The sequence below is a fragment of the Sus scrofa genome, chromosome 8, assembly GCF_054392235.1.
Source record: "Sus scrofa isolate SSC_HxYL_T2T_F1_AM1 chromosome 8, Sscrofa_HxYL_maternal_Yorkshire_Landrace_v2.0, whole genome shotgun sequence".
Classification (NCBI taxonomy): domain Eukaryota; kingdom Metazoa; phylum Chordata; class Mammalia; order Artiodactyla; family Suidae; genus Sus; species Sus scrofa.
Window position 1 is genome coordinate 107,402,070 of NC_139390.1, and position 17,573 is coordinate 107,419,642.

Below are 17,573 nucleotides of genomic sequence, written 5' to 3' on the forward strand. Positions count from 1 at the left end.
ATTTAGGGAGAGAGTAATATTATATTTCTTCTCCTCTCAAACTTTTTTTAACCAGGGAAAATTCAAACATATACAACAGTAGAGAGAATAATGTACAGTGAACTCTCATTCATCTGTTACTCAGTTAACAATGATCAACTCACAGCCAACCCGGTTTTATCTAAACTCCAATCTTTACCCCTAACACTGCACTAAATTTTTTGAAGTGAGTCCCAGAATCATATTTAATCCACAACTATTTCAGTATATAGCTCTAAAAGATTTTTTAAAACCATAACCACACCATCACTGTTCTGCCTTAAAAACATGGTAATAATTCCTTAATGTTATCAATATTTAGTCAGTGTTAAAAATTTGCCCATTACTCATAACTGTATCCACAGCTAGTTTGTTAGAGTTAGGATCAAAATAAGACACATTGCATTTAGTTAATATGTCTCATATCTAAAGGATTCTCTCCCTCTTTCCCCTTATAATATATGTCCTACATAGCTTCCTACATTCTTCACTTTCCTGAGAGCATCTCTGTAGTGTGATTTAACATGTTCCCCCGTCTCCTTACTTTCTGTAAATTCATATAAGATCTAGAGGCTTGAGAGGATTCAGGTTTTGATTTTTTGGAGCAAATATTTCATGGATGTTGCCATGTACATAATATCTGGTTGTCCCTCTTTTTATGATTTAATAGTCACTTATGATAGCCTAAGTCCTTTACTTCGTTAGGGTTGCAAAATGGTGCTATCCTATTTCTGGTATTCCCTCTTCATTTGTTGATTGGGATGTTATTTCTAAAGGGAAGCTCTCCTACCCCTTTCTTGCTACTGTCTTAGATAATGTTAGCATACCATTCGAACTTTTCTCTGCCTTGATGTTTTCAATTAACAATATGTCCAAGAAATCACTTCCTAACTATATAAAGAACTATATCTCATTCCTTTTACGGCTGCATATTTATCCAACCAGGTCCCAAGTAATGTACACTGGTGTTGTTTCCCGTCTTTTCTTCCTTTTTATTTTTTGGATTTATTTATATGTCAATCATCATCTAAAGACAATCATGGAGGACAAAAGTAAAATTTTACCAAAGGAAAAAAAATCTAGTAAGATGCTCCTATTCACTGAAGCATGAATATGATTACAGAATCTTGTTTTTTCAACTACTTCATGCTCAAAATGTTAGAAAAGGTGAGTCTTCAAAATCATATTTTCTGCTTCCTGTATTTGCCTCTGTTCTTTCCATTTTTTATCTTGCTCTGCTTTAACCAGCCTTTAAAGGCCCCCAGCCTCTAGCAGCTGTAGTCACAGCTCAATCTCTCCACATCTCTAAGGGGTTTCATGCTACAGAACTCACCTGGCTCTTCTCTGAAGCCTGGTGACTGGAGCTGACTCATACTCTGGTGATCACTGCCGCTGTTAACACTAATGTGGTATTGGTAAGGGCAGCAGCAGCACTAATGGGGCTGGTAGTTGGGCTAAGGTCAGCTCACATTAGCAGCAGTCATGGCCTTAGGAAGTGATAAGAGGAAAATCAGGACTCTCATTTATCCTAGTGATTCAAACCAGTGTGGTCCTCAAAATCAATTTTTCATGTACATGGTATTGTGCTAGGACTAGCTTCTGATTTTTAGATCACATGCTTACATGCCATACAGGTTTTCAATATAGAGATATTATTCTTGGCTCCTGGTTTTTAGTCTTATTATCCCCTCTCAAAAATGAATCTACTCTTAGGTCCTGAAATATCAAAATCATGCAAATGCCTTTGAAATGCTCATCTTCAGCTCAGACATCACTCCAGGCACCTACTACCCACCTGCCTTTTTTTTTTTTTTTTTTTTTTTCCCATGCCTGTGGTTTGTGGGAGTTCCTTGGCCAGAGTTCAAACCTGAGCCACAACAATGACAATGTTGAATCCTTAATCGCTAGGCTGCCAGGGAACTCCATACCATGTGTCATCTTGATTTGAAAACTGCCTGCCTTACTAACTCATTTTCAAGGATACACCATTCTCCTAGTTATCCAAGCTTGAATCCATTGATAATATATCCCTCTTTCTTTGTCCCATTACACTTAATCTAACCACCTGTCCTGGATTAGATATTGATTTACCTGGAGCCATGGGAAATGACAATCCTATCCAGAAGGAGCTAACTAATAGGTTATGGTCGGGTTGGAGGGGATTTTTTAAGTGCTGTGCTATGGCTGCATCCTATGGATACACACAATAGAAAAAAAATTTGCTGGTATGCTGGTCAAGTGTGAACATTTATTAGAACTAGTGAATATTTGCAAAAAAACCAAAAAAACAAAAAAACAAGTCTAGGAGAAAAAAGACCCCAAGGGCCAGGAAAAATGTGTCCCAATTAACAAATGAAACTGATTAAATAAGCCTGGCTCCTCTTAAGAGTGATCAGATAGATGTGAGAGGGGCTTAAATCACGACCCAGCAGAAACACTAAAGGGATAGGTATTATGATAACCACAAGGAATGAAGTCCACAGTGAGAAATCATGTCCACTTTTAATACTTGAAAGGCACTCACAGAGCAGGATTAGAACTGTTGATCTCCTCTAGAAAGCAGGAGACAGGTTTTTGCTCAGTAAAATAAAGAAATACATGAATAATTTATAAGCCAACCAAATATGGAGATAGCTCCAAGAGATAGTGAGTAAATGATCACATGACAGGGGTACTGTAGATTTTATTCAAATACTGGAAAGAAAGTCTGTTTATGTGGCAGAAAATAACTTTGAGTATGTTACCACTGTCAAATCTCACCTATTTCCTTTACTTGTACTTGCATACATACTTAACTTCCTTTCTGTTTTAATGAATGAACTACCTGGGTTCCTGAGATCAGTCCTCCTATTTATACACTGGTTTCCTTTCCCTTTTTCTTAAATGGAGATTTGCTGCCACAGTTATTTCCCCACATATAATCAACTTTTCCCACGAGCATAAGAGCATATTGCAATTACTCATTTTAAAGCACAACCCTCCCTTGTCTCCATATCTGCTTCAACCTAGCATCAGTGAAACTCTTTTGAAGAGTTGTCTTTATTCGCCATTCTCCACTTCTCCCATTCTCACTTAAGCCCATGCCCATGAGACTTCTGACCTTCCATTGAACCGCTCTGTGAAAATCATAATCCAATGGTTAGTCCTTAGTTCTCAATTTACTTGATCTATCATTTGTTTGATTATCAGTCACCCTCTGCCAGTTTCTTCAGTGGACAGGAGAACACCCCACACTCTCTACTCCAGCTGCACTGGCTTCCTGACTGTTCTTAAACATGAAAAGCTCTGTTTTGTTCAGAGCACTTGCTCTTATTGTTCCCCTTCTGGAATGCTGTTCTCTTGGCTAACTGCCCAGTTCAGGTCTTCACTCAGATTGCACCCCTCCCCCTCTTTAAAAAAATTTTTATTGGAATATAGTTAACTCGCAAAGTTGTTTTAATTTCAGGAGCACAGCCAACTTCAGATGTCACCTTTTTAGTGAGATTTTCCCTGGCCACCTTCATTTTAAATCTGCTGTGCCTCCCTATAATCCTTTTTTCCTTTCCAGCTTTATTTTGCTCCCTCTCTGTTACTGCTATCTAAAGTATTACATTTTAACTTATTTTGTTGATTTTCTCCCCCCCCCACCTCACAAAAATGAAGCCCACAAAGAGTACAGACTTTTGTTTAATTTGTTTGCTAATGTGTACTAGTGCCTAGAAATTTACTTGGCAAATAGTAGGTGCTCAATAAATATATGTTGAATGAATGAAAGAGGGCAAGTCTGATATTTGACTTAATGTTAACTAAAGTTAGGACTTCAGTCCTAACAATTTGGTTTTTGACCAAAAGTGGAGGTTACACCTTCAGGCAGGTGTTATATTTAACTTTACATTGCATAAACTGCTTATGCAGACTGTTAAGACTTACCAGAAACTGCAAAAACAAACAAATAAAAAAACTATCCCACAAGCTTCAGAACCAATGAAACTGTATGCTCATGTTGTAATCTAGATTCAGGAGAGTTAGCTTTGACTACTATTGATTTGAACTATGCTTTAGGCTAGCCTTTCACAAAATGGTGTTGCACTAAATACCTAGTAACCAAATAGAAACAGTAGAGATTAAGTAGAGATTAGAGTAAAATGGAATGTTAAACAAAGCCCTCAGCTGTGATACTATTCTATATTCCAGAGTGGTTGCAAATAATTCCCGAAAGTATTCGAAGTGTAAATTCAGGTTGTCCTTTGGCCACCCCGCTCTTTCCCGACCCCATCAACTACCCTGGAGCACACTAACCCAGGGCTCTCTGCAGAGGTATCTTTAATTCAGGTGAGGCACAGCTAGTTCAGATTCCAAGAACACCATCCAACACTGAGCTCTGCAAAACTACAGCTCCAAAAAGGCTTTCTGACTAATGAATGACTGATCAGGGGTGCTGGTACTTTAAAAAAGCACTCCAGGTAAAGTTACGCTGTTTTCCCAAGGCCTCAATGACTGCCTGGTCTGTCAGTCAAATCCATTAGCTTTAGACTCCTCTGTTACAGAAGTTCAGATCAGCAACAGTACAACATTTCTTTTCTACTTTCTTCAAAAAATATCAGCAGCACTTGATCTGCATTTCTGGTCCTCTGAACAACAAACAAAGCAGTTACAGGTTATTGTATGTACGCAGGATAATGTGTGATTTGTGAAAAAAATGACACTTTTGAGAAGCAGAAAAATCTACTTTCCAGAAATATGTTTAGAGATGGAAAGTAAGGTTTCTGTATAGCAGAAACTGGCATAACACTGTAAATCAATTATACTTTAATTTTAAAAAAGGGGAAAAAGAAAGTAAGGGTTTTGTAAGAAAAAACATTATGTAAAAAAGAAAAATTGCTAGTTATTTAAGAAAAAGCTGTAGTTGGCTTTGATTTTATAATTCAGGAAGTATTAAATGATAGATACATTTTAATGTAAGAACTTTATACATTACCTTATTTAATATTTATGTATCAATTTAGTAGTTTTTTTTTTTTTTCAAAATAAGAATGACTTCAGACTATCAAGCTCTAAGTATAGGTCCTTAAGCTTTTGAGGAATTAAAATGTAATACTTTCAAGATTCAGTGTGACAAAATATAACAATAAAGACTTTTCAGTATGCTAATATTTGACTGAAATATGAAGCTATAGCTACAAATACACCAGCTCTGAATCCTAAGAATACTGTGAAGCCAGTATTTCTTTAGGGAAGGAGAAGGGCTACTCAACTGAACTCAATTCATTTAGGAAAACCTACAAACAAGCCATTGTTCCATGTTCTTGGGGAAGAGGGGAAATAAAGACAACATGTAGGAAGGATTCAGAAGGAGGAATAAGACAATTGTATAAATGTTTCTTAAAAAGTGAAATGAAGTAACTGGCATATGACAAACAAAAAATGCTGGGGTGGGAGAATAATACTGATGATAATAACAGTTATCACTACTACCACCTCCTCCACCGCCGGCTGATTCCCATGTTGTAATCTAGTGTTCTATGTCCTCACAGGTCTAATCTACCAGAGTCCGGTGAGGTAGGCAGCATTCTCCTCTCCCTCCCCCCCATTTCTAAGTCAAGAAACTGACACGTGAAACATTTAGGTAAATCTGCCCATTATCACACAATCGGGAAAGTGGTGAATCCAAATTTAATTCTGTATCTGCATGACTCCAGTGCCTTTGCTTAATAACCATATATCAGGCTGCCCCCCACCAATGTAGCTAAGGTTTGGAAGAGAAAACGCCTAATGGGAGCTCAGTAACACCAAAGAGTAGACCGTTAGTAATGAGCTTTAAAGCCATATGAGAATGTGAAGACGGTGGCGCCGGCAGTGAGGCACTACACAGGAAGGCACACTCCTGAGCAAGGCGCAGATGTGGCACAGACAGGGTGGGCTGTATTCAGAGACACGAATGTAGTCTCCAAGGACTGGAGAGGTTTCCAAACTGTGCTCCTGCAGCCTCTGTCTCCTCCTCAAGTATCTTAGGCACTGAGGAAGGATGGGAAGGAAAAGACTAAAAGTGTAGGAACAGAAGTGATCTAAGGGAACAACTCAGCTTAGTGCCATAGGACAGAGTCCAGGAGAGACAGGAAGTCAAAGAATCTAAGACAGTTCACATGAAAACTGGAAAAGGGTCTGAACTCTGGCAGATGGGACAGAAAGGCCAGGGAAGTCAAGGCTTTAGACTGGATTGGAGATGAGGAAATAGCTAGCGAGATCAGTCAGCCTATGGAGGGAGGGAGAGGCAAGGCTGCCAGGCTTTGAAAAGTGAATTAGGAATGAGGAAGTGGAGGCAGAAGGTGTGCCAGACCTTTAAGAACTTTGGTGGGAAAAAGGAGACAGGTTGTAACCTAAGAGTAACAATGATCTAAGGAAAGTTTAAAAAGAACACACTCTCCCAAAGTGGGTGTAAAACAAGAAATGGTATTTCCAGAGTTAATTTTTAATTTCCTGAGTTCGCTGCTATAGGAATTCCAAACCATTTTGGCATTCATATTCTGGCATGTGTATGAACTTAATTGCAGAGATAAATGCAGTAGCAGTGCAGACAGAAATCAAAAGTCCTCTGTAAAATTACTGGAATGGTTACATTAAGTTCTCCTCAAACTTCTAATCCCCCAACAATTTCAACTACAACACAAGGTTAAAGGTCTTTCCTCCAGTGGGTAAAGACAGGTGCCCAAAATGTAGCACAGAAAAGTTTGTTGAATGAACACTAGCACACAAAAAAACCTAGTAAATACAATAGCGATTATTCAAAAACTTCAGATCTCCATTATCAAATAATTTTCTTTTGCATTCATCTTTTATTTGCTTTACCTTAAGTCACCCCCTAATCATGCTGACATCTACTACTGATGATTATATTAGACCTAAAAGTGTTCTTAAACAAATGAAAAATACTGACTTCCATTCCTAAAAGTCCTGCTTCCAATTTTCAGGAGGAAATTAAATAATGTATAAATCAAATACTGGGCCTAAGCCCAGACAGCTGAACATCGTTTTGTCCTTTCAAGGCAAAGAGGAAGTGTCTGCTATGGCAGGGGCATGCCAAGAGAAATAAAGCTTAACCTCAGCCCCATGTGAAAGTGATTTTATATAATCGGGGGTGTCTACAAATAGGTTAAAAATGGGACCACATACTAACAGGGAACTTTCCATGGAAGTTAAAAAATGTATCAAGATATAACCCCCCACCTTAAAAACAAAATATGTTTGGAAAATGACATGGCCTTAGAAATTCTATATAAAGGCAGTAGAGGAAAGGGAAAGTAAGGGGGAGGACAGAGCTGACAAGCTGAAGGGAAATTAAAACGTGTTTCCGTTTAGCATTTACTGTAGTCACAATGTGATTTCTTTGTAATTGCAACTGCCAGATTCAAAATGATATATTTGTGTGAAGAGGAAGAGAAGGAAGGCGGGGAAGGGAGGTAAGGAGGGAGGGAGAGGGGAAGAAAGGGACAGAGAAAATGAATGACTACAAGTGTGTGGGTAGAGTGGCAGATGGTGAAAAAATTATTTAGATCAGTTATTTTATCCTGTAAAGGGCCAGAGAGCAAATACAGTAGGCTTTGTGGAGGACACCGTCTCTCCTATAACAACTCAAATCTTTCTTGTTGTGTGCAAGCAGCCAAAGGCAGTATGCACATGAATGAGTTGTGGCTGTGTGCCAGTACAACTTTCCAGACACTGAAATCAGAACTTCATGTATTTTCCCTCTTCTTTTGATTTTTCTTCAATCACTTAAAAACATCAAACTATTCTTAGCTTATGGGCCTTATAAAAACAGATTGTGGGACTTATCTGACATGCAGACTGTAGTTTGCTGACCCCCTGATTTAGATAAATATTTCTATAAACTTGGGTTTGACACAAATTTGGGATTCTGGATAATAAAAACTGTTCCTTTTGTCAGTAGCTGAAAAAAAAGTGGTAGTAATGGTTGAAAACATTTATTGGGAAGACACAGCAGATTCTCTCTAACCCTATGAAAAAGACAAGAATCTCTACTTTTTTCTAGCATGAAACTTACATAAGTATAAAATCAAAGTTTATGTGGTAAGAAATTCTGAAGCCAAATGCTATGTACAACATTATTCAGGAATCAAGAATGTCTTAAAATATTCCCTTTATCAGAAGTTAATATTTTATAAACATCCTTTTTAACACAATGCTAGTTCAGAATTACACACAAATTTCCATCATTGCCTCTATGGTAACCAGAGAGCTGGTGACTAGAAGGATTTTCTGGTGGAACATATGCTTTACAGATCACATGGTGATAAAAAAAATTATGGAGTATCTGACCTAGACTTCTAGAAACAAAGGAAAGATATAAGTACAAGGCATCTATGTTCATAGTTTCTGTGAAGCAAAATAATTTTTATACAGTAAATGTTCTGTTATAGAACAAACAGTGACTTTCCCTTTCTGCATTACGAGAGAAATCTTATAAAACATCTTGGATGGTGTCTCATTACCTTGATAGGAAACATAGCATTCTTCTGTCTTTTTCTCCCTCTTATTTTTGTTTGTCTGTTCATTTTGGATATCCCCAGTACTTTCCTTAGTAATCTGAACAAATGAGACCTGCTTCTTTAGGGAACTGCTCCTCAGCCACATCAAACCTTTAGAAGCTGGTCACAGGGGTAGCTGCATCACCCAGCTGGTCTAGACAGGTTGTATCCTAAAGGGTAACAATGATCCAAGGAAGGTTTGAAAGGAATATACTACCCCCAAATAGCTGTAAGACACGATTATTTCCAGAATTGTATTTTTATGGACCAATCATTCATGGTGTACAGGATCCCAACAAATGTGTGGCATATACTCATGCTCGTTTTAGAGAATTTGGAACATACTTTTTTATTTGATGGTGATTTCTGGTCAGGAATGCAATCCTCTATTATAATATTGTTTGTATAAGGAAATATAATTCTTTCACTGATCTGTTTTGTGGCGGTCTGCTTTATAGCACTGTTTCTAGGAATTCATTGTGGAGAAACATGGTCCTGCATCCATCCACATGGAAATGACTGAGGCTGGAGGAGAGGGAGAGCCACAGAACCGAAAGGCCCAGTGTGTAAAACAGGCAGTGGCAAAGAGGGCAGCCTCACTGAGTAGCCTTTTAATGTCTCTGTTTCTTCTTTTCCTCTTATCCTGTATTGTTATTACTATTTTTAGTACACTTCCTTATTTAGGTTCACAGTAAAATGTAGCGGAAAGTACAGCCACTCTCCATCCCTACATACACATAGCCTCCCCCACTGCCAACATCCCCACCAAGTGGCAAATTTGTTATAAATGATGAACCTGCCCTGACACATCATTATCACCCAAAGTCCAGTTTACATCAGGGTTCACTCTTGGTGTTTTACATTCTGTGCTTTGCCTATTTATTCTTCTTTCCCCCTCACCCCTGGCAACCATTGATCTTTTTACTGTCTCCATAGTTTTGCATTTTCCAGAATATTATATAGTTGGAATTGTGTAGTACGCAGCCTTTTTAGATTGGCTTCTTAGTGATATGCATTTAAGGCTCCTCCGTGTCTTTTTATTGATTGCACCCAAGGCTACAGAAGTTCCCAGGCCAGGGATTGAATCTGCGCAGCAGCAGTGACGACACTGGATTCTTAACGGCTAGGCCACCAGGAAACTCCTCCTCCATGTCTTTTTATGGCTTGACAGCTCATTTCTCTAGTGCTGAATAATATTCCATCTGGATGTACCGGTTTATTTACTCACGTACTGAAGGACGTCTTGGTTGCTTCCACACTTTTTATAATCATTCTTTTATTTTAATTTCTTTTTTCTGCTTTAAAGTCAAAGCACATCAAAAGCAGATAGGGTCTTAATTAGCAACCCATACAATCCCAAAAACAGCTATGAAAAAACTGAGGCCCAGAGGGTAAGTGACTGGCCTATGGCATTGTTTGTTTCCTTGTGCATTTATCTAAGTCTAGCCTCCAACATCTATCATTACCTAAAGGTACTGCTCTCCTCACTGGAGCCTGCAGGTCTAAACATCTGTTAGTCTTTGGATTAGAATGTTTAATCCAGGTTTAATACCCCAAAAGTCACAAATTTTTTTTTTTTTGGCTGCATCCAGTATTATAAAAAAATATGACTTACACAGTTTCTAAAAACCTTGCCAGCGATTTGCTTGCTAATATCAGAGACAAACTATTTAGGTAATAATTTAATCTTCGCAGTGACTCTAGGAAGTAAGTACTATTATTAGAATTACTATACATACGAGAAAACTACCCAGGGTCACAGAGCTAGTAAATATCAGAGATGAGATTCAAATCCAGTGTTGCCTAATTCCATAGGTCTTCATCTCTCTGCTACACTTCCAATTTGTATATATTTTTATATACATTTCTTCTAGTTAAAGTTTTAAAAGAAACTATCTTTATAACCAGAGATAATGTGAACTCACAGAAAGGGAAAAATTAATTAATTTCACAATTCTTTACCATGTGAAATCCTGGGGTCTCTTTCAGTGTCCAAAAAAATGCAGGGTGCCATTTATATAAGAAACATAGATTAAAATTTCCTTTTAAAACTTTAGCATATAACTCACCCTAATGTGGAAATATAACTCATTTCTGCAATGTACATACTCAAGAAAAAAATATCAGTATTGTAACTATGGGTTTTTCATACGCTTTATTTTTGTAGTTTCATAAACAAAAATTATATGTTAAGCCAATTAAGTCAGTTAGCTAAGAATATAAGCCGGATTGCCACAGGACTTTCCTTTCTCTTCAAGTCATTTTCCTGGGTCTAAAGTGACTAAAATAAAAATAAATAAATAAATAAACAACAAAAACCCAGCTGTAGGTAAGGCACTTTAAAAGAGTAAACATGGACAGAAGAGGCTACCACAACTTTATGCAAATACTGCTCGCAAATCCACCTATACTACTTCTAAGGGTTTCATCACATGGTTTCTTTAAGACCCAAAAGTCATTTATCAGAAAAGTGAATGAGTACACTCAAGGGTCTACTCATGGGATATTTTACAGAGTGTGGCTGTTTGTTGTTGTTTACATTTATACACATGAACAAGAGAGTGGTGGAAATTGGAGGGGGTAAAAAAAAAAAAGATAATCATTCAGGGGTCTATCTGAGGAAAAAGTACTGCAGAGAAAATTAGGTGAACATAATTCAATTAAAATACAAACTGTTTCCAGTACACATGGATGTGAAAGCTAATATATCTGCAAAACTCAAGAAATAAAAGCAAACGTGCTCCATCCCGCAGCCTGTGAGTTGTGTTTTAATTTTGACCTATCCAGCAACTTACTTTGAGATTCTTCTTACTGAAAATTATGACCCTTGGTAAATGTGGCTTGACCAAATGTTTCAGATCACATAGCTGCCAGTACTTTGGTGAGATCAACTAGAGTTCTTCATTCTAGATTCTTGCCTCAAGTTTTCATTTAAGGATGACATCCTCATTACCAGACAGCCTCTAAAAACACATGGACTATTTTAGCAAGAAGTCCAATTATCATTTCCAGATTAAATCCATGCTAAAGCACTTGAATTAGATAAATGGGGAACAGATAGGGTTTTAAAAAATTATGCATTCCTTTATATAATTAATCGGAACCTTGCCCAACCCAGCACTGATCCAAACTTGCTATCATCAAATATCAAAACTCAAAACCAAGGTAAAATGAGTGAAGGAAGTCTCTTTATCTCCAGTGACTGTCTTGGTGAGTGCCTGAGGCTCACAAAAGCACTTGTTAACTATAGTTAAGATACAGTGGTTTCAGATATCCCAAAAAGAACATATACTATTTCTTTCCAGAGAAGATGGGAGAGTACTCAGTGTGATAAACTTACACAAAAATAACAGTGCCTGCATTCAGTCTTTCATTCATCGAACACTTACTAAGTACAAACTGTGGGCCAGGCGCTGATAGTCTTCTTCGATCAATCAGTTCATTGGAAGGTACTGAAGCTTTGACACTGTATTACAAAGTGCATTATTTCTGGAAAATGTAAATGGTTCCCAGATCTTTGCAGAATGGCTACTATTAAAATAATTCAGAAAACCCTTTAAAATGACACTGAGTTACAACTAACATACTACATAGACTAATTCTTTATGATAGTGAATATGAGATGAGTATCAAGCAGATCAGAAAGAAAAAGCTTGAGTTTCTAGCTTAATGAGCAAAAATGTTACACAGACAAGACCAGAAACAGGGATATATCCTGACCTAAAAAGAGTAATTATATAAAACCAGGAGACTAAGGAATTACTTGTTATCTCAGTATATTCAGTCTTACTTTCTTATCTAGAAAACTATATTAATTTATAGTCAAAAATCTTCCATAAGTACATGACCATCCACACACAGAACTCCTTTTTATGCAATAGATCTATATTAATTACAATTTTACATTTTGGATCCCATTTTTAATGGAATGGGTAGAAATTCAAACAAAATTAAAACCAGTCTGGGTAGTAACTATTAAGGTGTTCCACAGACCACTCAAATTCAGTATGTTCCCTTCCTTCAGCTGAAGGTCAAATCTTTCTTTGGAGCCATGACCCCAACCCTCTGTAACCTTCCTTTATTAGTTGTCCCCTTCCTCATTTTTCTCTTGGATACTTTCATTCTCCCTCTCTCCTGACTCTATTTCCTCAGCTTAGAAACATGCTCTTTTCTTCCATCTTAGTTCCCACTCCCAACAATATTTCTCTAGATACCAAATCTAATCCCTCTCCTCCCTTTTCATTCGAATTTCTTGAAAGAGATATCTATAATAATCTCACTTTCCTTTTTCACTTCAGTTCTGTACAATCTAGTTTTTGCTTTCATTCTACCACTGATACTTCTCTCAATAAAGTCACTAATGAATCACATATTGCTAAATCAATAGACCTGAACCTCTCAGCTACATTTGGTAACATTCTTTATCTCATTGGCTTCTGGTCCCCAATAACTTCTGTTTCCTATGTCCACCTTTTAGATTTTGGTGTTCTCAGGTCTCCTTCTTGGACCAATTACCCTTCTCATCTTATATATTCTACAGTGTAATTTCCTTTATTCTCTTGGTTGCATCTTCTAATTTGTATATTCAACTACCACCTACTGACATCTCTTCTCAGTTGATTCAAAAGTCCTTGATACTGAACATGTCCCAAACTCGATTTATTACTTTTACACCCCAAGTGACCTATATATATTTTTTCCCTCTTACTTGGTGGCACTATCATCAACCAAGGTAGCTACCTGAGAGTCACCTTTGATTTTTTTTTTTTATTATCTTCCTAACTAATTAAACTTTGCCTCGCTTCCTAAATGTTTTACGAATCACTCCTCACTTCACCATCCTTAACCAATACAAGTTTAGGCCCTAACATTCCTTCATGTGGGCTATTACCTGGGCTTCTAGTCATGTCTATCTAAAAGCTACCCTTCACACCACAACCAGAGGTATTTAGTTAAAACTTAAAACTTGCGGTAGTGAAATTAAGCCAAGTATCATTTGAGGCTCACTCTGAGACCCATTCTCAGAGATGGATGGGAGTAGCAGCAGATATTACAGGCAAAAAGGACAACATTGAGCTAATGATGACCGTATGTGGGAGCACAAGACTGGACTGTAACCTCCATCCAGATCTCTGACAATTCTGCAGCTACATAAGGCAAAAACAGCACCTTGGACTCATTCCTGCTCCAGTGCGAGAAAACACACTATCCCCAAACTTGATCTTTGCTTAGCCCAATCTATCTCTCTACTCAAAAAATAGCAGGAGCCCTCTTCATGCAGATAAGACTCACACGAGATTTCTAGGTCAATTTTTATTAATTAAGACTCTGATTACTTATGTGCTTAAGGAAATCACAATCTAGTTGAAGAAAGGTATGTGAACACATTTATAAGACACTGTGATAAGTACAACACCAGTGAGAGTTTTCTGGAAGAATTGAGAAAGAATCTAAAGAGACTGGGTCAAGAGGCTTCCTGAAACAAGAATACCTAAGTCAAGAAGAAGCAGGTATTTGGTGAAAAGGGTTAGAAAATTCTACAAAAAGGAAACAGTATAAGGACAAGTAAAAACAAGTAAAAAAAAAAAAAAAAAGATGTTGAGGAAATCTAGCACCATTTTGTTACTGAAATAAAAGAAAAGATTTAGAGTGTTAATAGATGAGGTTTGTACCTCTCCAGGCCTTGTTGCATGCATTCCAGGGAAGGGTTTTAAGCAGATAAGTAGCCACTGGGTTAATTCACTTCAGAGAGTCAATCAATGGCAGAGGTAAGTCATTTACGTTGATTACATTTACAGTGATCGATCTTTTACTCACCAGAAAGAGAATTATTCTGAATTTGCATTACCTGACTCCATATCTCTTAACAAAAGATCTTTTCATTCTAAAAGTTTCAGTTTCCAAAGGAGGAGTGCTTTCACTTGCATATAAGATTCCAACGAAGCAGCAGCTGAGCCTGCTACCTGGCCATTGTGAATTTCTTCTCTGAGGGAATAGGAAAAGAAATGGAGAAAGAAAGAAAGAAAGAAGGAGAGAGAGAGAGAGAGAAAGAAAGAAAGAAAGAAAGAGAGAAAGAAAGAAAGAAAGAAAGAGAGAAAGAAAGAAAGAGAGAAAGAGAGAGAGAAAGAAAGAGAGAGAGAAAGAAAGAGAGAAAGAGAGAAAGAGAGAAAGAAAGAAAGAGAGAAAGAGAGAGAGAAAGAGAAAGAAAGAAAGAGAGAGAAAGAGAGAGAGAAAGAGAAAGAGAGAGAGAGAAAGAGAGAAAGAGAGAAAGAGAGAGAGAAAGAGAAAGAAAGAGAGAGAAAGAGAGAGAGAGAGAAAGAGAGAGAGAAAGAGAGAAAGAGAGAAAGAAAGAGAGAAAAGAGAGAGAGAGGACAAAAAAGAAAGGAAGGAAGAAAGTAGTGAATGAATGAAGGAAGGAAGGAAGAAAGTAGTGAATGAATGAAGGAAGGAAGAGAAAGGTCACAGTGTTGGTAGCACAAGACTGATAATGCACAATAGAAGCTTGGAAGGGTATAAGTGGAACACTAGTAACCTTTGGGGCAGAACATCTTGTGCTTTCATGACCAATTGGTTAAGACTACTGGATAACCATCACAACAGTAAACCAACAATTCCATCTAGAGCTCAGATTCTTCAGGAATGTAAGTTTGAGTCATGTCAACAGTAAGAACTCTGCCTTGGTGAAATACTAATCAAAAGCAAAGAGGAAAGTATCAGTGGAGAAACCAAGTGCAAAAACTATGAGTATAGCTTCTATCACTTCATCCTTGCTTAAAGCTAGAGTATCTTAAAACAAAAACAAACAAAAATTGCCTTTTTTCTTTCTTCTGTTTAAATGATACTCTTTTTTTTGTAGTTTGCCTCTCCTCTATTCTCTTCCTTTCCATGACTACTGTATATAAAGGATGTTGGTGATAGTTAAATTTGCAATTTAACCCCTAGGTTACTGCAACTTGCAAGGCCATAAGCAACATAAGATCATGATGAAATGAAACCACAGAAAAAACTGAAATCACTAGGAGATTATGGACTTGGAAAACAATGGTCATATAGTATCATTTCTAGATGTTAGCTTTAGTTAGGGAGGGGACAGTACTTTTATAGTTGTTTATAGGATAACAAGGTATTATGTTTCATAAACAGATGGAAGTATGGGAAGGTAAGTATGCCTAATCTATGCATTCATTCAAGAACAGAATAAACATATTTAGTCAATTATATATAGCTTATCCCATAATACTTTCCTCTTCCCTAGGAAATTAGTCTTCTAGTAGCCATATCTGTAAGCAATGACTTTGTGTGCCACCTCCCACCCCCACCCCAGGGGCAAACACATGACTCAGAATGGACCAATCAGATTCTTTCTCCAGAGACTTTGAGAAAAAAAGTTTCAGGTAGCTGATTCATTTTCATGGCTGCAGAGTAGTTATAATTCCTGCTGTTGAGGACTGTGCAGTCCTTCTAGCTCTTAATCTTACAAAGGCCTATTCCTTTAATACTGTGAGATTATAGTCTATTTTGAAAACATTCTTGGTTTGTTTTTTCTCATGTCAGTTCCAGCTATTTTCTCTTACTTAAAACAAGTAGAAAATCACTACTATATGCTTATATTTTCTGATATAAAAATACTGTTTGCCCAGTCATCAGGTTGAAAACAATCAATTTTGATGCTTGACTTTCACTCTTTTCTATTCATCAATTACTAACTTTTGCATTTTTTCCTTTTTTTGATGGTTTTTATTTTTTCCATTATAGTTGATTTACAGTGTTCTGTTAATTTCTACTGTACTTTAATTTTTTAAATTTTTTATTTTAATTTATTTATTTATTTTGTCTTTTTTGCCATTTCTTGGGCCGCTCCTGCGGCATATGGAGGTTCCCAGGCTAGAGGCCTAATCAGATTTGTAGCTGCCAGCCTATACCAGAGCCACAGCAACGCAGGATCTGAGCCACATCTGCGACCTACACCACAGCTCACAGCAAAGCTGGATCATTAATGCACTGAGCAAGGGCAGGGATCGAACCGCAACCTCGTGGTTCCTAGTTGGATTCGCTAACCACTGCGCCACAACGGGAACTCCCTAACTTTTTTCTGTGTTATTTTCATTTTCTTTTTTCATTTACATTGTCTTCTTTCTACATTATACTACTTTTACCTTGTAACAGCTCCCTGACCCGCAATCTTGTTCTTAAATTTCCTAAATTATAGCTCTGATATCACTTTAAAACTCCTCAAAAGTTCATTGCTGTTTACTTAGTAAATGACAAACTTCCAGGCATGTGCATTTTCTAGGTTTCCTATGATACAATCCTTACCTACCTTTAGAACCTTACCTCCAAATACTCTTTGACACAGACCATTTCTTGTGTATATCCCAGCTTTACTAAATTGCATCCTTCTCTGCCTCTCCCTCTGCCTAAAATGTATTCTCTTCCATAATCTCCTTATAAAAAGCTTATCAAAATGTTAGCTTTTCTATAAAGCTTTCCTGATATTCCATTGGAACGAACTCTCTACTTCCTTTTTTTTTTTTTTTTTTTTTTTTTTAGGGCCTCACCCACAGCATATGGAGGTTCCCAGGCTAGGGGTCAAATGGAAGCTGTAGCCACTGGCCTACACCACAGCCATAGCAACACAGGATCTGAGCCATGTCTGCAGATCTACACCGCAGCTCACAGCAATGCTGGATCCCAGACCCACTGATCAAGTCCAGGGATCAAATCCGATCCTCCTGGATACTAGTTGGATTTGTTTCCCCTGAGCAACAACGGGAACTCCCTCTACTTCCTTTTAAGTTTCATTGCCTTTATTTCATTTTCAGGATTTTCTCAATGGTTCTCATAATTTCCTTCACCATTTATGTGTTTGTGTGTGTGTGTGTGTGTGTGTGTGTGTGTGTGTGTGTTTGCCTTTTCTAGGGCTACTCCCATGGCATATGGAGGTTCCACGCTAGGGGTCTAATTGGAGCTATAGCCGCCAGCCTATGCCAGAGCCACAGCAACGTTGGCTCTGAGCTGCATCTGCAACCTACA

General features: G+C 37.6%; 1 protein-coding gene across 4 annotated transcripts in view; it reads right to left on the reverse strand.

Moving 5' to 3' along the window:
- The window catches only part of AFG2A (AFG2 AAA ATPase homolog A), a 324,349-nt gene that overhangs the window by 14,643 nt on the left and 292,133 nt on the right, over positions 1 to 17,573 (reverse strand). The window contains exon 16 of one of the 4 annotated variants that reach the window (XM_084970685.1): positions 14,363 to 14,525. In XM_084970685.1, the coding sequence (XP_084826811.1) occupies positions 14,385 to 14,525 (141 nt within the window). In that variant the 3' untranslated portion in view covers positions 14,363 to 14,384. 4 annotated transcript variants of the gene reach the window in all.